The 20,310-nt window shown below is 41.6% G+C and overlaps 1 protein-coding gene and 1 long non-coding RNA gene across 3 annotated transcripts in view; both read left to right on the forward strand.

Moving 5' to 3' along the window:
• LOC135426041 (uncharacterized) overlaps positions 1–20,053 on the forward strand; it is a 126,932-nt gene extending 106,879 nt beyond the window's left edge. For both annotated transcript variants that reach the window (XR_010435829.1, XR_010435830.1), the window contains one exon: positions 19,959–20,053. This is a non-coding gene — a long non-coding RNA (uncharacterized LOC135426041). The remainder of the gene's footprint in view (positions 1–19,958) is intronic.
• Positions 9,662–11,594, forward strand: LOC135441287 (juvenile hormone esterase). The gene is made up of 4 exons (XM_064700830.1): positions 9,662–10,537; positions 10,593–10,806; positions 10,874–11,327; positions 11,387–11,594. The coding sequence occupies exons 1-4, from the start codon at positions 9,662–9,664 to the stop codon at positions 11,589–11,591; spliced, it is 1,749 nt and encodes a 582-aa protein (XP_064556900.1). The 3' UTR covers positions 11,592–11,594.
• Positions 20,054–20,310: the final 257 nt, after the last annotated feature.

Here is a 20,310-nt window from a genome sequence, read left to right on the forward strand (position 1 = left end):
CGGATAACAGCTGCTGACGCGCACAATGCACACACACACACACACACAAACGAGACTCTGTGGAGTGTGGCAAGCGTGTGTAGAGCCGGCATTGCTCATTATCTGCTTGTGTGTGTGTGTGTGTGTATCTGAGAGTGGCTCTAAGTATCTCATGTGTATTGTTCATTGCACATGAGTTTGATAATTATCATGAAAAATTTAATTATTTACTTATTATTCGTGCTTTTTGCGTTGCTGCTGAGGCACGCTTGAAAAGCCCTGAAGCTCAATTAAAGACTCGCTTTGCCAAATCAATTAAATCTCGTGTGTGGGATTAGAAATGTAAAGTTGGCTCAAAACTAAATTAAATCTATATTTTTACTGTTTTTGCAAGAGTTCACCAAGAAGACAATGTCATACTTTCTCAAGGCGAGTTCGAAATTGGGCTAAGATAAAGAAATATTGTGTTAGCCAGTGTTGGAGTAGGCCTTAGTAGCTATAGTTTGTATATTCTAAACAAATTATTAAAATAACAATTTTTATAAAAATGATGACTTATTGCAACAGAAGCTTGTATATTCATGTAATTATCTAGCACTAATTCATCAAGAAAAACTAATAATTCATTAATTATTCATGGTAGACAAAAACGAGCGTCTTCCCAATTATTCAATACATCACATTATGAAAATGAAATGCTTAAAGCCTAGTTAGAATACACAATTTTCTAATAACATCACCGACCATTGGAAGTTTTTTATTTGCCCGCCTGGCCAGTTATGGCCCTTTTCACAGCTAATTTCGTTAAAGAAGAAGAATCTTAATTTACTATATAAGTTAGGAAAATACAACAAAAAGGAAAAGGAAAAAGGAAGAAAAAATGTATACTTTATATATAGAGTGTTAAGTAGACAGGATAAAGAGATAGTAATGGGAATTAACCGACCCGGGGGGTCGGGGGGAAAATTTATAGCCTGTCCGTCAAGCTATATAAAAGGATATTAGTTAATCAAAAATATTACGTTAACGTTTTTGAAACCGTTTAAAGGGTAAAGTCTAATATACAAATTTTAAATCTCTCAGATACTTTTGTATTACGGCATGTTTTCGTTATTTTTTTAGTCATTTAAGTCAAAGTCCTGATTGACTGATTGACTGCAGAATATGGCATACGGATGCCAAAATTAAATCATTTTCTCGAATGCAAATCAACGGCCCAGTTTTGAGTGGCTGTTCTCAAAATCGAAGAGCGCCGCACATTACGAGTGCACGCCCGTCAATTTCTCAAATGTTCCATCTGCCTTTGGGGTTAATCACATTAAGAGTGATATTAAGCCGGGTAACAGCACGTACAAAATAAGCATAAACAAATGAAAATAATAACATGGCCAGCAAGCACCGAACGGCATTTGGTAATGAGAACGACGACGCATTGCCGAGGAAGAGTCCAACGTGGTGCTGGTGCTGGTGCCGCAGCTTGTCGCTGATGCGTTCGTCTTGTGTTTTCACCTGATCGGCCCGCATCGCCATTTAGGTTAAAGTTACATTAAAAAAAAAACAAAAACAACTAAAAAAAGTAAAATAAAACAAATTTATGCGTCCAGTTGTTGGTAGTTGGTAGCAAGCCAGAGTCGACTGACAATTAGCCAACAGCCAGTTAAATGTAAACGACGCCCTTAGACAATGCCAATGGGCTTGCAGGGGAAAGGAAGGGGGAGCAGGGGAAAGCAACTTGCCAGCAAATAGGCGTTAAAGTGAAAATTGAGTTGCCGTTGACAGGAAATGCAAAGAAAGAAATGCTGCGGCTGCGACGGAGACTGCGACTGCTGCTGTTCATTGACTGTGACCCATAATTAAAAGGGCAGTACGCAGTCACCTGGGCTGATTATACGGGATTGGGCCTTAAGATGTGTGCGTACTACTACCAATAAGCAGAAATGGCTGCCCAGCCGCTGAGTGGCTCCTAGCTCTTGGCCTGTTGCCGACGTTGTTGTCGCCTTAACGCACCACTCGCCAAATTATACGGGTGACAAAAACATATTTCAACGCTACAAAAATAGTAGTAGAAAAACACACACACTTGCACACACACACACACACACACACTTAATTTTACAACTCGTAAATGTTTAGTTTGTTGCAGCTGCGCTCACATCTTTGGCTTTTCGCAATTAATTGCTCAACATTATTATAATCATGCCTTGTTTAATGTAGATACACTCGGTGTGGTCCCATCTCCGACTCCAGCTCCGCCGTAGACTCCAGCGGCGCTGCCTGGCTGCGCTCTAATGAGCGCGTGCTCTCCAACTTAAAAAGCTCAAGCTGTTCCCCCCAAAAAAAAAAGGGCCTGTCATTGAAGACACCACAAATAACAATAAACCAAAAAAACACATTTGTTACTTAAATAAAAAAAAAAAAAAACAAAATATTTCGTTTTTAGCGCACCAAATTAATCATTGCTCAGTTAAAATAAATAAAAATTGGTTTAGTTTCAAATGGTTTTCAAATGATTCGAAGCACAAATATTATTAATTAATTAGCTGCGCTTTACACTTAAACAAATTTTACTTTTGCAACGCAAAGTCAGTAAATTTGAGAAATCATAGTAAAAAAAAATATAAAGAACAATTAAAACTAAAATTGATTATATTTCCGAGTAATCAAAAATATTTAATTTATAAATACAAAATTACAAAAGCTATTCAGCTATTTCAAATTTACAAATAAAAAGATTTTTATTAAATTTAAATTGAGGGAATTGAATTAATAAAATAGCTGATAACATTTTCTATAAGCTTAAGCTAATGACTAAAAATTTAATTTTAAAAAATACATACAAAGAGAAAAAACAAAAATAAGTTAAATATTTATGCAGAGATAAACTTTTAAGTTAAATATTTATGCAGAGATAAACTTTTAAGTTAAATATTTATGCAGAGATAAATTTATAAACATTTTTTTTTTAATTCCATAATTTTTTGGAATATATTGGACCTCTGGGTCGTTGAAAATTTTTTTACTGTTGCCCCGTCGAAGCTAATATCACAGACAAGCTCCAAAGTGCGACTTGTGGCACCCAACAAAGACAAAGACCAACCGAAGGCAATTTTTCCATTTACGCAATTAATTGGTCGTCACGCTGGGCGGTCCACTAATAGATCAAGGGAAACAGCAACAACAACAACAACAAGACATTTTAAAAGCGGATTAACATTTTGCCTATTGACTGATTAATATTTTACACACACACACGCACACACACGGAAATCACCCACAACAACATTGTTTTTGAGAGGCCTTTTGACAAATGTGTTTAAGCCAAATGCTAATGGATTTTTGGAGTCAAAGACTCAGAGGATTGTGACCTTATAAATGAGCCCGATTAGAACCCAATTATAAAGGCGCGATGTTCACTCTGCCAAATGAGCCGCAAGCGTTAAGACAAAAAAGCCTTTTTGATTATAAAAATTATGACTCATAAATTTAATTTTATGACTTCTTTGGCTGCAGCACAGGGCACAAAAAAAAAAGCAGAAGGTGCCAAAATTACATAGCTCCTGCGATGTAATTTACTCACATAAGCCTAAAGAGCTGCCCGGCAGCGGCTGTCTTGGGCCATTTCTTCATCAGCCTGACAAATTGGCCAAAATCGAATCGTCGCTGCCTTACACTTTAATCAGTTAAATGAACTGTTGAAAATTTGCCACATTTGCGGCATAATGATTTTAATAGCAGCCATCTCTTGCCTGGCCCAGTCCTGGCCTGGCCGGGCCTGGCCACGCGTGTCTCGTCCTGTCGCTTGTTTAAACAATAAGCAGGCACTGGCACGGCCCCGGGCAAAAGCCATTTGACACTAATGTGTTTTGGCCGCGAAACGTTTGATTATCGCACATACACGCATCTCATCTTATTGCATCTCATCTGATGCGCATGTCAAGGAACTCGGCCTAAACACAGGCTTCCTTCCGAGGTACACGATCATTACTGGAATTCTTATTACATTATTTTTTTCTCCCCAGTTGTCAATGTGCAGTTAGACGCCCGAGGCCCTGTCTCACATCAGCTTCATTTTGCCAACAGTCTGACAACTTTTTCAATTTTTACGTATTTTATTTACGTCCATGCCCTTGACCTTGCCTTTCGGCTCTATGTTATGCACGTCCAGAGTTAAGTTGGCTTATCTTGAGTGCATCCGTTCATATCAACTTGAATGCCTCTGTGCTCCAACGAACCGAGATGCTGCGATAAGATTGCAGAGTGGTTCGACTACTGGGTGGCGTTCGAAGTTGGGGTTGATTTAAAATTGAGTTCGGCATGATTTCGATGTTGACCGCATTTTTCTCGGGGTCGGGCTGCAACGACTTTGGGTTTGGTTTCTGAAGGAAAAATAAAAATCATAACCCCATTTTATTATGCAAATGCAATGCTTTGAGTAATATTTTAACTTTATTATGTTCGATTAATGTTATGCATCATTGTAATTAAATAATGGTTGTGAACTTTTACAAATGAAAACTAAAATCAATAAATGGATATATTTATAAATACCTTATAAAAGTCACATGTTCTTAAAACGGTCTGTTTAAAAACTTTTCCAATCTTGTGTGCTTAAAATCCCTTAAATATTTATTTAAAATGGTTTTGATATTTTTGATTTTAATATAATATAACTTGGTTATACTTAATATAAATATACTTTTTACATATATACTATGCCACCTGGACCACTTAAAGTACTATATAATTTAATTTAAAAATTTTATGAATAATTAATTAACAAAGCAGAAACTGTTACCTAAAACATTAAAGAATACCTTGAGTAGGGCATATCTTTCCGGACAGGCTAAGATTTTCGCCCATCGAGTCAGTGATTTTCCATCAGTATATTACTAAACTATCTACTTAATCTTCCAAATTCTAATTCTAATTTCTTTACTCTTTTTAATAACCTTTTCCTCCCTATTCTTTCTAATTTATTATATATGCTAAATAAGTTGAGCATATTAAGATTACTTCTAATGCTCACTTAAAAATACTTTTTCTCGTCTAACACCTTGCTTCTTAGCATTGAAACTCGTTTTGTCGACCATTAATAAATAATAATAACAAAAGAAATATATAAGTCGTTTGTAAGCCTCAGCTGCCCGACAACTCTCTCGTTAGGTCTTAGCCAGTAAAGCAAGATGTGAAATCTGGACACAATTGAATTCATCCCGCATATATATGCGCATAAGCAATCAAGTTGGCAAAAGTAGCGTAGCGCCAGGCCACTTAGGTGCGACCGATCCAGACGACAATCCGACTGGCCAGCGGCACGCATGACCTACGACAAGGAGCTGCCGCAGACCAGTCGGACGGTCAGCCAGTCAGCCAGTCGGCCAGCCGGCAGACGCCAAAAATGAACGGTTCATATGTATATATATAGACGTTTAACTTAATTACGTTTATGTTGACGACTACGATTACGATTATGATTATAGCTATGAGGGCAAGTCAGAAGGCAGAGTCGGGAGTTATCAGCACATCAGAGGCGATTATAGAAATGCGAAATCAAAGGATCACAGTTTATTAAAATTCAATTAATGTGCGCGGGCCATGGCCAACAGGTGCTATCGGCCAGAATGCCACAAAATGCAAGTAAATAATAACAACAATTAATTTAGCTCTGCTATGCTATGCTATGAGCTCTGGCAGCACTCCAGCGGAGCACGTAGACGGCACGGGTTAAATTCTCAAACAGACCACGAAAAGGAAGTGGCGAAGACTGCGGCAAGCCGCCAGCCCAGCAGCTGCACTTCTTCTGCTGCTGCACGAGGTTATGCAGGCGGCATGTGGCAGGCAGCAGACAGCAGGCGGCTGCTGTTGTGGAGCTGTTGCAAGTGCCACATACAGATTTACATGCTAGGCAGCGCCTCGAGTGTGCGGCACGTGCTTCGCATCGCAAAGGCAGACGACGCAAAACTCAAGGTGCAAACCAGAAACTCCCACGTTCATTTAGAGGCTCGAGCAGCCAGCCAGCCCACTCGAAATTGATGTACGAGCGCGCCCAGTCATATCCCCGTCCCGGCGATAACTGGGAATCAAAGAGCTCATCATATGATCAATCACTTTGCCAGTCTGTCTGTCTGTCTGTCTGTCAGTTTGTTGTGCCCAAGCGAACAAAGACTGCGACAATTGCCTTTGACAGTTTTTACCGTTTGTCAATTGTTGTTTATGTCGCGCCTGATTATTCGACTGGGGAGGATTATTCCTATAGAGTGTACTCATCTATTTCGCATCCAAACACTTATTTTTGCATATGCTCATGTGAGGAGAAGGAGCAAAGCAGTTAAGGCAGCTGCTGATGAATATTTGACTTCTATTGACTGGAGGAGTGTCATTAATGTTCTCCATTTAATAGAAATATGTTAGATTTTATACATCGAAAATCTAGAGAGAACTTTATGAAACCAACAATAACTCTTGTACTTCTAATAACATTTTGTCTATACACTTTATGCGAGTAATAGACAAATGGAGGCAGCTTCTAACCTAATCAGGATCAAGAGCCAAGTGAGCTATTAGGCTATGTCCGTCTATCTATGCATCCTGCCGAGTGTTGAATCAATGAAAATGTTATATAAAAGTTGCCGACTTGGTCGATAGTGATTTATTTCCTGATTTATTAAAACCGAAAGCAGTCGAATTTAAGTGCATTGAGTACTGGCATAAGGCATATCAAATGCCAGTTTATTTTACTTGATTTTACCCACATTTGTATCTATCTATACATTTCACATTCATTCGCTCTTCACGCCTGCCAATTTCGCGAATACGCTTTGCCATAAATTTTCAAAAAAAAAAAAAAGTTATCTCTGTTGCGGCTCACCTATGACGCGTGCCCATGTGCTGCTCCAGGTTTGGCCTCGGGTACGGGCACACGCATCGCTGGCGCTCCATGAGGCCATAAAAACTGGGAAACAAATCCCTCTAATTAGCTAACATTCTGGTGACAATAGTTCGCGGGCGTATTATCAAATGCAAATTGGCATAAAAACACAGGCGCAACACAAACAAATGAGTCCATCGAATGGAAACACAAAATTGGATATTTTTGTTCGATTTTTAGAGCCAAAATCATGTGCAATTGTTTTGGCTGCAGCCACGATTTTGTGGGCCATAAATTACTCAAATCATTTGGCCCAGAACGACCTCTCGCGCACGGGTACTCGAAGTCGAATCTGAATCGAAATCGCCAAACATTTCATTAGTCAATGTGCATTTAACGTTTCGTGTGTTTATTTATTTGCTATTTTTTTTAGAGGGATGATTTGGTGGTCCCGCCGCGCTAGGGGCGCATTAGAAACCAAGTGCAAATAGAATGGGATGCTAATTTAGAACAGACAATCGCCTCACGATCTAATGAGTGTGCTCAATAAATTATGCGTTTTGACAATCGAACTGAATTGGAGATATTTTTTTGGTTTGGCAGGCTCGACACTTGGCAAATCCTGTTGATGCCAATCTATTAGATGGCACTTAGATAGTAACTATGCCAGGTTCTGGCGAAAGGTGCCGATATCTAGGCATCTTTGCAGAACCGACCACACGCAAGCCTTGGGCTTGGCTTGGCTCCTGGCAATATGTCAACATTTGCCAGCTAATTAAATCCAAATTGAAAGTTAAAACCAAACACTTTTAATAGGAAAAACCCACAACATCACCACGGGCACACTTGAGGCGCGGCAGGAGTCATAAAAGCAACAACATACACACACACACACACTCGCACATACTCAGAGACTTGGCCACTCTTCACACCTCTCGACAACGTTGCAGACACATCCTGTGGCGCATGGCACGACGTCGTCTTCGTCGTTGGCCTGGTCATTAGTGTCTGGCTGCAGCACCGGAGGCGTCTGCATTTGTGTCACCTGCCGAGCTCGAGCCCGTGCTAGAGCTGATGTTACAATTACCTGGTAATACGACGACGACCACAGAATGTCTAACAACGGCACAGCTTGCCATGATGATGGCATTGGTTATTGCCGTAGCTAGAACTCAAGATGTCAAGGCGTGAAGATCGCCGCCGAGCTGCTTGGCATCAAATCGGGGCGGGGCAAGTTCTGGCGAACGAGGTCATATCATCAATTATACGTTGTGCTCCAGCCACAGTGTAGGAGTTGGAGCATGTGCCAGTCTGAATGAATATTATTTGTCCTCTCGCTTTGCCGGCTTTTGAGCCCTGTTGAAGCCCCTACAGCAATGTGTGACCTTCAAGTGATATGAAGAGAGGTCATAAGTTCAGTCCCTAGTAGTTACTTTAGTTTACATGCGGCTTACCAAGTGAATAAGTTTGACACAACGTTCAAATATAATGTTTAAAATTGACCAAACAGCATCTATTGCGTTAAGATCTTTTATTTAAACATAAAAAAGTTAAGTCTAATAGGGGAAGTTGGCTAAAACACATTTGCATATACATAAATATTTAATATATTATGCCTTAAAGTACTACTAAAGTAATACCCTCACATCCTAAAATTCAGAATTCATTAAGAAAACTCGTCACATATTACTTAAATTTGTAAAATATAAATTATCAAAAATATTCCTGTAACGTAATCAATACGGAATAGCAGCTGGATAATTTCGAATAGTTGCGTGCTTTTGACCGAGAATCCCTTTTAAAAACTTTTTACTTCAGCACTTCGCTCCCACTAATATCCTTCGTAATAGCTTGTTACAATTGTTCCCATTGGCAATGGGAAAACAGCAGTCCGCGATATGTTTTCACACTTGAAAGGAGGGCAAGGAGATGCTACCAAGTTCCTTTCATAATGCCCAATATAAATCCAATTAGCACGCTTTTTGTCTGCGCTACACAACTGACAATTTATGTGCGTCCTTTGAGCCCAGCAAAGCAGACAGTAATAACAGAAGAGGAAAACAAATAAGGTTGAACCAACGGAAGAAGAGCACAAAGGAACACTTAACGCAGTTCTCGGCTGGATCTGCGGTCTTTCGGGCACTTTCGGGACTCCTTGGCTGGGCACGGAGGGGTGTGTCATCATCGTCTTGCGCTGCAGAACTTTATGACTTGTGCTCACCTTTTATGCTCACCATTAAACGCTATTAGCGGGCATTTAAGGATCACTTTCTGCTGTTGTGTATTCCGCTTTTGTTTTGTTTTTGTTTTTTTGGGTAGGTCACCGAGAGGTTAGGGCCGAGGGCGGCGGGCAGGGTGTCTAAATGCGCTGCTAATCTAATAAGCCGCAAACACGCAAACAAGTTCACGTGGGAAAATTGGAGCAATAACAAATTAATGGAGAATACACAACTGAAGCATTCGGAAGAAATGTGCGTGGGTTGCGTTCTGCAGGCCGATTGGGCGATTGGCCGATTGGGATTGCGGCCAGGAAGGACTGGGTGTGTTTGGGAAGAGCTGAAGGAATATTGAAAGAACCAACAGACAGCGTGTCAGTTATTTATGGACTACACGGGCCGGGCAGGCGGGCATTCTCGCAATTGGACATGGGAAGAGCTTACAGAACAAGGAAGCAACAGCGAACGCCCACGCCGAGTCAGAATATCATCAATTTGCGCACTTTATGTGGCATAAGCCAGGTGCCAGCTTGGGGACTATAAAAGCCTGGAGCTGCGGCCCCAGCCTCCACAGTCTTGTTTGCACAGCGCGCAGAAAATGTGGCAGATGTGGCAACTGTTTGGATTTCTGCTGCTGCTCCTTAGCAGCCAACTGGCCAAGGCACTGGATGAGGATGAGGACGTGCCCGTCGGCAGCGATAAGGAGCTCTCGGATCTGGTCATCACCACAGCATTGGGTAAAATCCGTGGCACGATATTGCCTTCACAGGCAGGTCGCAATTTTTATGCGTTCAGGGGCATACCCTATGCCAAGGCGCCCGTGGACAATCTGCGCTTCAAGCCGCCGGAGCCGATAGAGCAATGGTTTGACACATTCGATGCCACCTTCGACGGACCTAAGTGCCCGCAGCCGGGCCTGTTCAGTGACGATGTGAGCGAGGATTGCCTCAGGCTAAACATCTACTCACGCGATCTGCCCAGCGAGTCGCGGCCGAACCCCAAGAAGCCCGTCATTGTATTCATACATCCTGGTGGCTTCTACTCGCTGTCTGGCCAGAGCAAAAACTTTGCGGGTCCCCAGTATTTCATGGATCGCAACTTGGTGCTGGTCACCTTTAACTATCGCCTGGGCACACTGGGATTTCTGGCCACAGGCACGCAGCAGGCGCCAGGCAATATGGGCCTCAAGGACCAGGTGCAGCTGCTGCGCTGGCTGAAGCTGCATATTTCACGCTTTGGCGGCGATCCAAATGCGATTACACTGCTGGGCTATGGAGCTGGTGCCATGGCCATAACCCTGCACATGGTGTCGCCCATGTCGCAGGGCTTGTTCCATCGAGCCATTGTGATGAGCGGCGCCGCAACGGGTCAGTGGTCGCTGCCGGAGCATCAAATGGACGTGGCCAAAAAGCAGGCCGCATTGCTGCAGTGCGACACAGAGGACACGGACGAAATGCTGATCTGCCTGCGTGGGGTAAGGCTCAAACATGAAAAAATAAATGGACAACATCTAAAGGTCTTCTGCACAGAAACACTATTTGGAATATGCGAATACCCTGCCCCGCATGTTTGACTTTGGACGAAACAATCCGCTGATATTGTGGAAGCCCGTGGTGGAGCCAGACTTTGGACAGGAGCGTTTCCTCATTGAGGATCCCGTGCGCAGCTATCAGAACGGCGACTTTATGAAGATACCCATCATAACGGGCATGACCAAGGATGAGTTTGTGGGCCCAGCTATATGTGAGTGCCAGGCAGAGATGTGATTCTCTCTCTCCCGCATCCTAATTGATTCACTTTGAACTCTCAGCCATTCTGCAAAGCCCCGCTTTGCTCGGCGCCTTCAATGACAACTTTGAGGCTCTGGCACCCATCTGTTTCCTGTACAATGCCAGCAGTCCACGTGCTCAGAACATTAGCCAGGAGCTGCGACAGCATTATTTTGGCCATTTGCCGCTCGAGGCGAATAGCTCGCTTCAGGCCCTGGCCACACTCTACTCGGATGCACTGACGGGCTTTGGCGTTCACCGCTTCGTGCATCTGGCTGCCCGTTCCACCAAAGTCTACTACTATCGCTTTGCCTATCAGGGTGGACGCAGCCACATACATTATCCGGAGGATGCGCCCTATGGCATTGTGCATCACGATGATCTAATGTACTTATTTGTGGAGCCCTCGATCAGTCGCATGTTTACGGAGGACGACGATGAGTTTCGCATGGTCGACATCATGACACGCATGTTCTCGGCCTTTGCGTACAAGGGGTTCGTACGATAAATATAAGAAGCCAAGCCTTCATTGAAAAGGACATCCTCTCACACAGGGATCCCAATAAGCCCAGCGATGAGAAGCTGCGCAACATTCGCTGGCGCCCCTTCAGCTTTAAGAAGCGTTACTATCTGGACATTGGCGACGAGCTCATCTTGCAAGAGGGCCTCAATGCGGCACGCTATGAGATCTGGAAGCGCCTGTTCCCCCTGAACTGGCGACGTCAGACCAAGGAGCGCTGGCTCAGCCAGTACATCTGAAAGGACAACTGTACTCAACTGCACGATTATTCCCTATCTTTATTTCTATAAAATGCATGCAATTTGGCATTCGAAATGTTGCGTTTTTAATTCACTGCAATTGTCTGCCCCTCAGATGTTGCTTGTTTTTTTTTTCAGTTGCCAAGTGATAAACCAATTGGCATAATTTTCAGTTCCAATTTGATGTGTCGCTCCCCCAATGTTGTTTATGTGTTTATGTTTTTTGTTTTTTATTTTGGTAGGTATGCGTGTCATCACTGTGTGGGTGCATATATTAAGTCAGTCCGTCAGTCAGTCGATAGCATTGGTACGTGTCGTGCATTATGGGCTGCCACTGATCGCGTGCCACAGCATGCACTGAGAGAAATAATTGACCACTTAGTACATTTAGGGGCTTCATTAAAGTGGTGAAACTACAATCAAGAATTATTTTAAAAATATATTACTTTTTTAACATTATTATTTTTTTTTTAAATCTGCCCGCTTTTTGGGCAATAATTAAACTTTTTCTGTAAAACGTTGACATTTAAGTATTACGTATATCTTTATGTATGTTTAGTATAGGGGAAGCAGTGGAAGGGGTGGAGTTAAACATCTACACTTTGGGGGAGGTCAAGGGGGTGTGTTCTATTATTTCATTTTATTGTACGAATTTTTTTCTTCACATTATTATTATATTTATTTAAAATCTGCCCGCTTTTTGGGCAATAATTAACTTTTCTACTGAAAAAACTTTAAGAATATGACAGTTTAAATATATTATTGTCGTATAATCTGACAAAGTGATTTTCTCAGTTCTTAAACTGTCTACAATATATTCAAAGGACTAAATTTTTAAATGAACTGTAATCGTGCAAACTATGAAAATTACCTTATACCTCAATAGAATTCGTAAAATAACTTCCCTTTTAATAGCATTGATCATATTAAAATTTTGGGAAACACTTTAGAATGTGATATGCAGTCTAGAATTTAGGAAAACATAATTATCATGACGTTTACATTAATATCATAACATCAATATGCTGACCTTCAAGTTCTTGAATGACAACATAGTTTTCGCTAAGTGTAGTCGCTCATCGAGTGCCACACACACACAGACTGAAACTCTGCCATTTCTGGCAGCACACAGATGTTACGAATGCCATTGTTGCTTTTGTGGGCCACTCGCAACCTATTTTCATTTTTATTGCTCTTATCGGAGTTTGGTTACGCTTGACAGCATGACAATGTCGAAAGCGAGCTGCCGGCTCATCATCGCCCCATATCGTATTGGACTGACTTGGTAGAGTATATCCTGCACGCTGTTCGACTCATTAGCATATGGAACACATGACGCTGAACATCCGAAAGCCAATTGGCAATTGTCGGCGACTCGAGTCAATTCAACTCCAGAATTCCAGCACGCCATGAGTCACGCCATGGCATCATCATCGCCGAGAGGTCCTGTGAGGGTGTTGTGAGTGTCCAACCAGTTGGACTACAGTTAATATATTAATTTATGCAAATTGCCAGGGAGTGCGGTTTGCCTGGACTATATCTGCGGCAATAGATCTGTGTACCGGGGTTGCACATTTTGATCGTTTCCACTTTAGTTTTAATTGTTTGGCTTGTCAGCACAGCATATGCTACTCATGTCTGTCTGCCTTTCTGGTCAGGAGCACGTTTCAACAAATTGTTAGACGCCTCGTGAACTATGGCCAAAGCAAACAAACAAACAAACAAACAAACAAACAGGCTAACAACAAACCAAACAGAAAGCTCTTGTCGTATTGAATTGGCATTCCAATTTCCAGCGAAATATTTCGAGCCTGGGGAAGATTTCGATTTCCGCGAAATCCAGCGCAAATAAAGTTGTGAGTGCTGAGTCCAGTCGCCAACGGAGGCATATCAGATGTTGCCGCTGAGCCATATGCCTGCTGTGTCCACGAGAGACGAGACGCATGCGCACGAGTTGGCTTGGAGCGCAGCTTTTATTGACTGATGGAAATCGCTCAAACACTGTTGAAAATTCGCAGCGCCTTTGGCCACAAAATGTAATTAGATTTCTGGGCAACTGGCACCGAAAAGTCTGGTCGAGACCAGAGTTTGAGCCAAGCGTAGCCAAGCGGAGACCCGAACGCGAACCGCAAGCAACTTCCTTCTGTGGTTTCTGACGACGACGCGTGCTTGGAACTCCTGCTGTCAACATCAATGCGCAGGAATCTTTTGGTCTTACAATGAAGTTGTCTGCGCAATTGACGTTCGATAAGCGCAAGGCGCAAGTTCAACTAAGCTCGAAGCTAGCAAAAACAAAGGAGTCTCTTACATAGAAAAATTTGCAGAAACATCACAAAACTCATAAATAACACAGGCAGCAACAACAGCAACTGCAACTAGGTGCCAACTGTTTGCCAGAAAGTGTCCACCAGGCTGTCTCCCTGGGGCCCAATGCTCAGCTCAGCTCAGCTCATGGACTGTCTTTGGCTTTTTGGTATCTTGCGCCGAGGATAATGTGCATTGCATTTCACAATTTATGACTCACTCGAGAGTCAGAGCTGAACCCTGGTTTGCAGCTCTTGCAACTATGCCAGCTATTTATTGGGTTAAGCTCAGCAGATGGTCTTTGGATTGGCTTGCATACATATTTCCAGTTGCTGTGGGTGTGGGAAATGCGCCATGTACAGATATTTGGGTGAAATATTGTGAGTCTGTGTGTGTGTGTGTCTGTGTGTGTTTGAATGTAAGTGGGTTAAATCTAGTTACCAAACATCATGATGGGCTGGGCACGCTAAGGTATCTATTTTGTAAGAGAATTGAAAGTGAGTTGTACGAAAGTATGCATATAACAGAGAAACCCAGATTAACTATAGTTTTTTCTTTTCATAAGACAACTTTCCAAGTCAAATTTTGACAATCAGCTTTCCCCACAAAATCTTTGAAGCTGCATTTTCCATCGCAGAAGGCTGCATTTTGCAAAAAGTCTAAAAAGCATCTCAAATAAATTTTCCTAAAGATCTTTGCGTATGAGCTTCTACCCGAAACTTCGCCCATTCAACCTTTCACATGCGTTTATCATTCGAAATGAGTAAATTTTGCGAAAAGTGTGAAACATTTTGAATCGCATTTCCACCGAGAATGCAAAAATAGTGAAACACGTCCCCAATGATTTTGCGTTAAGATCTTTGGAAATTATTTTGAACGCCAAACTGTGCCCACCAAATCTTTGACCCTTATTTATTCCGACGCGGAATGGATTTTGCAAAAAATGTGAAAAACCCCTGAAATTAATTCGATCAAAGAACTTTAAAAGTGTGTTTGAGGACGATCGGATGGTGAACAAAAAAGTTTCATAAAAAGGTTTTTCGCATTTTTCCATACTTGCTGGTGGAATTTCCAAAAGGTAACTACAGTAATGATTTCAGCTTCGTAGCTCTTACGGATTGGGCTGTGGGTTAGTCAGTCAGTCAGTCAGTCAGTCAGGACAAACAGTTTTCCATATAGAGATGTGAACCAAAATATAATTATAAATAATATATGATATTGTTACGGCTTACTTTTCGAGTCATTGTCTCGCCTAAAAAGCTAATAACGTTTAAAGCATGAACACAGGTTTCGATTCGATAATTACTTTGATCATTTAAAAGAAATACAGTTCAAAACAATATACTGCATCATACACAAAGGCTTAAATGTGAGCTATATTGTGAGTGACATTACTGATATTCTCCAATCACCTGTAACAAACATTCTAGTTACCGGCTACAGGGTATCACGTAGTCGGACAGCCTTCAGCATAGCACAGTTACTTGTTGCCTATTTGGCTTATAGCCAGACTCACCCACACCTAAATATAGGTGTCGTTAGTCAACCTTCTGGTAAGCGCAACCACAGTCCCCTAATCTGCCTTATCCACCAGCCCACATGCCAAATAATGGGCAAGTTACATACTTTCGAAATAAATACAAAACACAAAAAATATGTACAACCTTTTGCTTATCAACGTTTCGCTCGTGCTAGACTGGCATATTATCCGAATTCATGGCGCATGGCATGGCATTCTAGGGCGAGCGGCTGTTGAGGGGTTGGGAATTGAATTGGAAAACGACTTTCGTCTAATTAGCATAGAGAAGGAAATTGCGTGCGGCGCGTGGGCGCTAACTGAAAGTCGGTAGTCGATGAAAACACGTTGATAAGCTCGCGAGAAAACCATTAACGACCCGACGCCAAACTGGACGCTCATCATTTTTAATAACTGACGCGATCCTGCGGCGTTGCATATATTGAAAAATATGTGAAGTATCATCAGCTTTTCGAGTGTCGCGTGCCGATCGCAAGCCGAGCTGGAAACTCATCTCATGCTGTGGGCTGTCTGACGTTGATCTGTCAGGCATCGGGCGGACATACGCCTGGTGCCTGCTGTTCCCCGATCCTATGCGGCACATCCCATTGTACTGTGCGTCGGACGTTTGGACTATCTGAGCATCCTTTGCGCAGGACAAACAGCAAACATTTTGTCTGTTGTCATCGCGGCATCGTATTTCAATAATAGTCTCAGCCCATCCATGTTTATTTACAGCTTTCAACTCAACTGATGATGGATCATGTTCCACGGCGACGCTTATTGACTAACTGACAGTGGGTCGAGCCACTCGGCTCGGAGGGGTGCGTTTTTCATCAGTTTCGTATGCTATAATACGGCATGGTGCTTATAAGTTTGCTGGCGTGGAAAGTGAAGAGATGGTTATTACATTTTCATAATAACTTTAGGTTAGGTAGGTGAAAACGATTAAGAAAATCTGATAAATTCAAATTATCGCACTTTGCTATATACTATACGATACTATACTATACTATACTATACTATACTATACTATACGATACTATACTATACTATACAATACTATACTATACAATACTACAACACCATAATTTACTATAACACTACACTATAAAACTCTACCATTTCTAAGAGTGCTCTAGGCGGCATTGCCCGACTAGAAGATTCCCTCAAATTTGGTGACTAAGCTGTTAAGAAAATCGACGATCGGAAACAAACTCTTATGGCGGTGCAGTAGGAGTACCTACCTTTAATTTTAAGTCTTTATCCCATTCATACGAACAGATGGACAGAAGATCATGGCTAGATCGACACAACTATTAATGCTGAAGAATATATATGGGGTCAGAGACGTTTCCCTCTGCCTGTTACATAAATTTACTCAGCCCCATTATCCCGTTTTACCCATTTTCAATGGATTTATGGTAAGAAAAGATTCCCATTTCAATATAACAGACAGTTATTTTTTTCATTGGAAGATTTTAAAGACCTTTAACTTCACTAAACAAATTGATTACCAGCCGATCCAAACAGCAATATTATAAAAATATAAATAGGTAAGTAGGAGATATGCCGAACTTCTTTCATATCATATATAAACAAAATCAATCATATTGCTGCTCAAGCTTTCGCCGGGTCAGTTTCTTCCGTTTATATGAAAAGTTCGGGCATATATATGCCATTAAAAGTCTGTATATACAAAATAACAAGGTTCCACCTTTAGTGTTTTGCGATTTTGTGATATTGGGGGAAGGTTTTCAAAAAGAAAATTATTTCTTATCTGTATATATTATACGAGAACTTACTCTGGCTCTTAAAAGTTATATATATAATTCATGGGGTCGGAGATGTTTTCTTCAGTCTTTTGCCTACATTTAGACAAAAACATTAAACTCTTTTCAGCCATTCCCTAGGTATAACAATATAGTATAGTACACACAAATGTACATGAAATAAACATATGTTTGTACTGATATGTTTTCTAAATATAAAGCAGGCCGAGAACTGACCGACTGGTTGCCGACCTTGAATTCAATTCTGTTGATAAAGAGTATTTGTGTATAGGGCTTTGATTTGTGATTTCATTGCGTCTGACTCAACGCATATCGAACCATGCCAGAGCCGATTAAATTATGTTCTAGGAACTACAAGTAGATTTCATTAGCTTAATAATCGTTGGCAATATAAGTAATCTGAGACACTGTATCTCCTGGATAGCCCTCGCATTCCTGAGCCCGCGAGTTATTTGTTTTAGTGAGTGGGGCTAAGGGGACTCTAATGAGCATGTCAAAAATTCTACTGGTGGTCAATCATATCGAACATGTCAGGCAACAGGCGCAGCGGCTGACAAATCGTTCTGATATGTGAAAGTTGCACTCTGAAGTTTGATTTATGTTGGGAACCACGAAAACCAATTGATAAAACGTTAACTGTCATCGGTTTAGTGGCCGTTTAACTAATTGCTCAATAAGGCGCCCAGGCTCAGCTGTGGCTGGTACCTGTTCGCAGCAGCCGTACCATTAGGAAGTCCCATTAGAACAAGTGCAGCATCGAAAGGTGAGCTTGCGGGGCATGCAACGACGGCTGGCCCCAAAGCATTTCTCAGGCTGCCCCTCGGACGACTATTAATCAAAAACTGTAGCATCTAAGCGCACAAAATACAATTTCATTAATTGTAGCAAAACATACAAAAGCATAGAAGGAAAAACCACACCCGCATGCCTATATAGAGTGTTTCCCACGAAAGCGCTGGCCACGGTGGCTACGGCAGCAGCTCACGATAGTCAGATATACATATGTGTACATATATTGACCAAGGCCCTTGACCGACCTGGCGCTACATTAGCGAACTTCGCGCTGGCGACCAATTGGAGTTCAGTCAGGTGGGTGCCCCTGCCGCCGCAGAGCATTAGCTAGTTCAGGCACGTAGCTGCTCACAAAAAAATGAGGTGAAAAATCCACGAAGAGTTACCGAGTTCGAGTATCGCGGCTGCAGTTCACGTGAAGACAGCTGCCGATTCCACGGCAGCAACATGCGCCCTCATATTGCAACTCTGCTCAACAGCAGCAGCAACAACAACAGCAACAACAACAACAACAACAACAACAACAACAACAACAGCAGCAGCAGCAGCAACGTCAACGTCAACCACGTAATCAACTTACAACACATCGGCCTGGTCTATCTACCAGCCAACCAGTCCGTCCGTCCGTCCGTTTGTCCGTCTGTCTATCCATGCGACGGCGCTGCCAACATCCCTTTTGTGCCCGGGCGGGGGAAAATTGCAACACTTTAGAGAGAGAGAAAACGGCAACGGGACCGGGCACGGTCGGACGCAGGCAACCCCCGGAACTTGAGACCAGAACGGAACCAGAACCAGAAGCATATTGAGGGTGCTCGCTCTAATGTTTGGTTTCATTAGTCCTAAGCGACAAATCAAACAGTTTGTGGCAGTTCTTTTTTTTTGGATTTGTAATTTTTGCCAGGCCGTTGTTTACACTCATTAGTTGGGCTCTACGGATTGTCACACCCTCTCTGACAACTAGCATACGTTAGAGAGAACTTCTTGGGATTGGGTTGGGTTGGGTTGAGGGTGAGCGGGTGCTCGGGTGCTCGATTGCTGTGGGGTGTTGCTGCCATTTCCACTATTCAAAGCACATTAATAATCACATTTGGCAACAACAACAGCAACAACAACAAGAAGAGCAGCAGCAACATTGACAGGAGTCGCTTTGAAAAACTGCAAACAAATATTTGCACAGTTTTGAGGCTGAGAAGAGTGCAAACGATTGCGATCGGAAGCGGGGGGCACTTAACACGCCTGTAATTATTGGGCTATTTGGACGAGTTTTGTGGTGCCGTCGATGATTGCGCTTTTTATGAGTTTCCTCATGGGTGCGGAGATTATCAGATAAACAGTTTTGAGTGGGTGCAAAATCCACTAAATTGGTTACATCGTCATATGAGATTGATATACATTGAACTATGCGAGCGCAAGCTGCCGAGGATGTGTATTTCAATTATCTTAGCTAAATGACTTTGAATTCAGTACTCTATAATTTAAAATTAGCTTCACTAACGTACGTCACTTGTCTCGAACGCACGTCAATTTATTTCACACGTCAAATACTTAGAACTACAGCTTATCATTGTTTGTTTTTATTGTTTATTGTTAAAGCTTGAACGATTTTTATGTATTTATGTGAGTATGTATTTGCGTGAATGTATGTAAGTAAATATGTATGTCTGTAAATTTTGAAAACTAAGTCTGTAAAAGTGCTGATATATTTTTTCGCTGTGAGTATGTAGAATGTATCACACTTCTATGCGATTCTCATAAATCTATGTTCGTATATATATATGTGTATGTATATATGCACGTTTAAAAAAGAACTTATTCTTAAATATGTGTTTCTCATAATTATAAATTTTACAGAATTTCATGGCGTTAGCATTAGTGTTGTATTATAAATTTGTATAAGTCATTTTATAAAATATTTCTCTGCTTACAGTCTTACTAATTTACTCTATCTGTCTATCTTTCTAGATGCCAACAGTATTATGGGTATATGTATATGAATTCTTAGGTAAGTAGATATACAATATTCAGAATATATGTTTAAGCAACGATACTTTTTTTTATATTTTATTTAATCTGTTATCCAGTCCCAAGCTGTATAAAGTCCATGATCACAATTAATTGCAGAATGTGTCTTTATCTGAAACATAAAAACGCGCCTCTCCTCTTTAATATAATACCTGCCAGAATGCCGAGTAACGCTTAGTCAGACAAGTTACCATAAATATCGCTGTGATTTAGGGCTTGATATTAAACACATAGTGAGGGTGGTCCATGTTGTTCTCATCACCATAAGCATTAACGCCATTATTAACAAGAA

The sequence above is a fragment of the Drosophila montana genome, unplaced genomic scaffold, assembly GCF_035044405.1.
Source record: "Drosophila montana isolate Dmon_TW-CO22-7 unplaced genomic scaffold, ASM3504440v1 contig_1962_1, whole genome shotgun sequence".
Classification (NCBI taxonomy): domain Eukaryota; kingdom Metazoa; phylum Arthropoda; class Insecta; order Diptera; family Drosophilidae; genus Drosophila; species Drosophila montana.

Excerpts from the sequence above, each read along its gene's own strand:
- LOC135441287 (XM_064700830.1), top strand. The coding sequence starts at position 9,662 with ATGTGGCAGATGTGGCAACTGTTTGGATTTCTGCTGCTGCTCCTTAGC. Across the intron at positions 10,807-10,873 it reads GTTTGTGGGCCCAGCTATAT|CCATTCTGCAAAGCCCCGCT; the intron begins GTGAGTGCCAGG and ends TTGAACTCTCAG. Across the intron at positions 11,328-11,386 it reads TCGGCCTTTGCGTACAAGGG|GGATCCCAATAAGCCCAGCG; the intron begins GTTCGTACGATA and ends CCTCTCACACAG.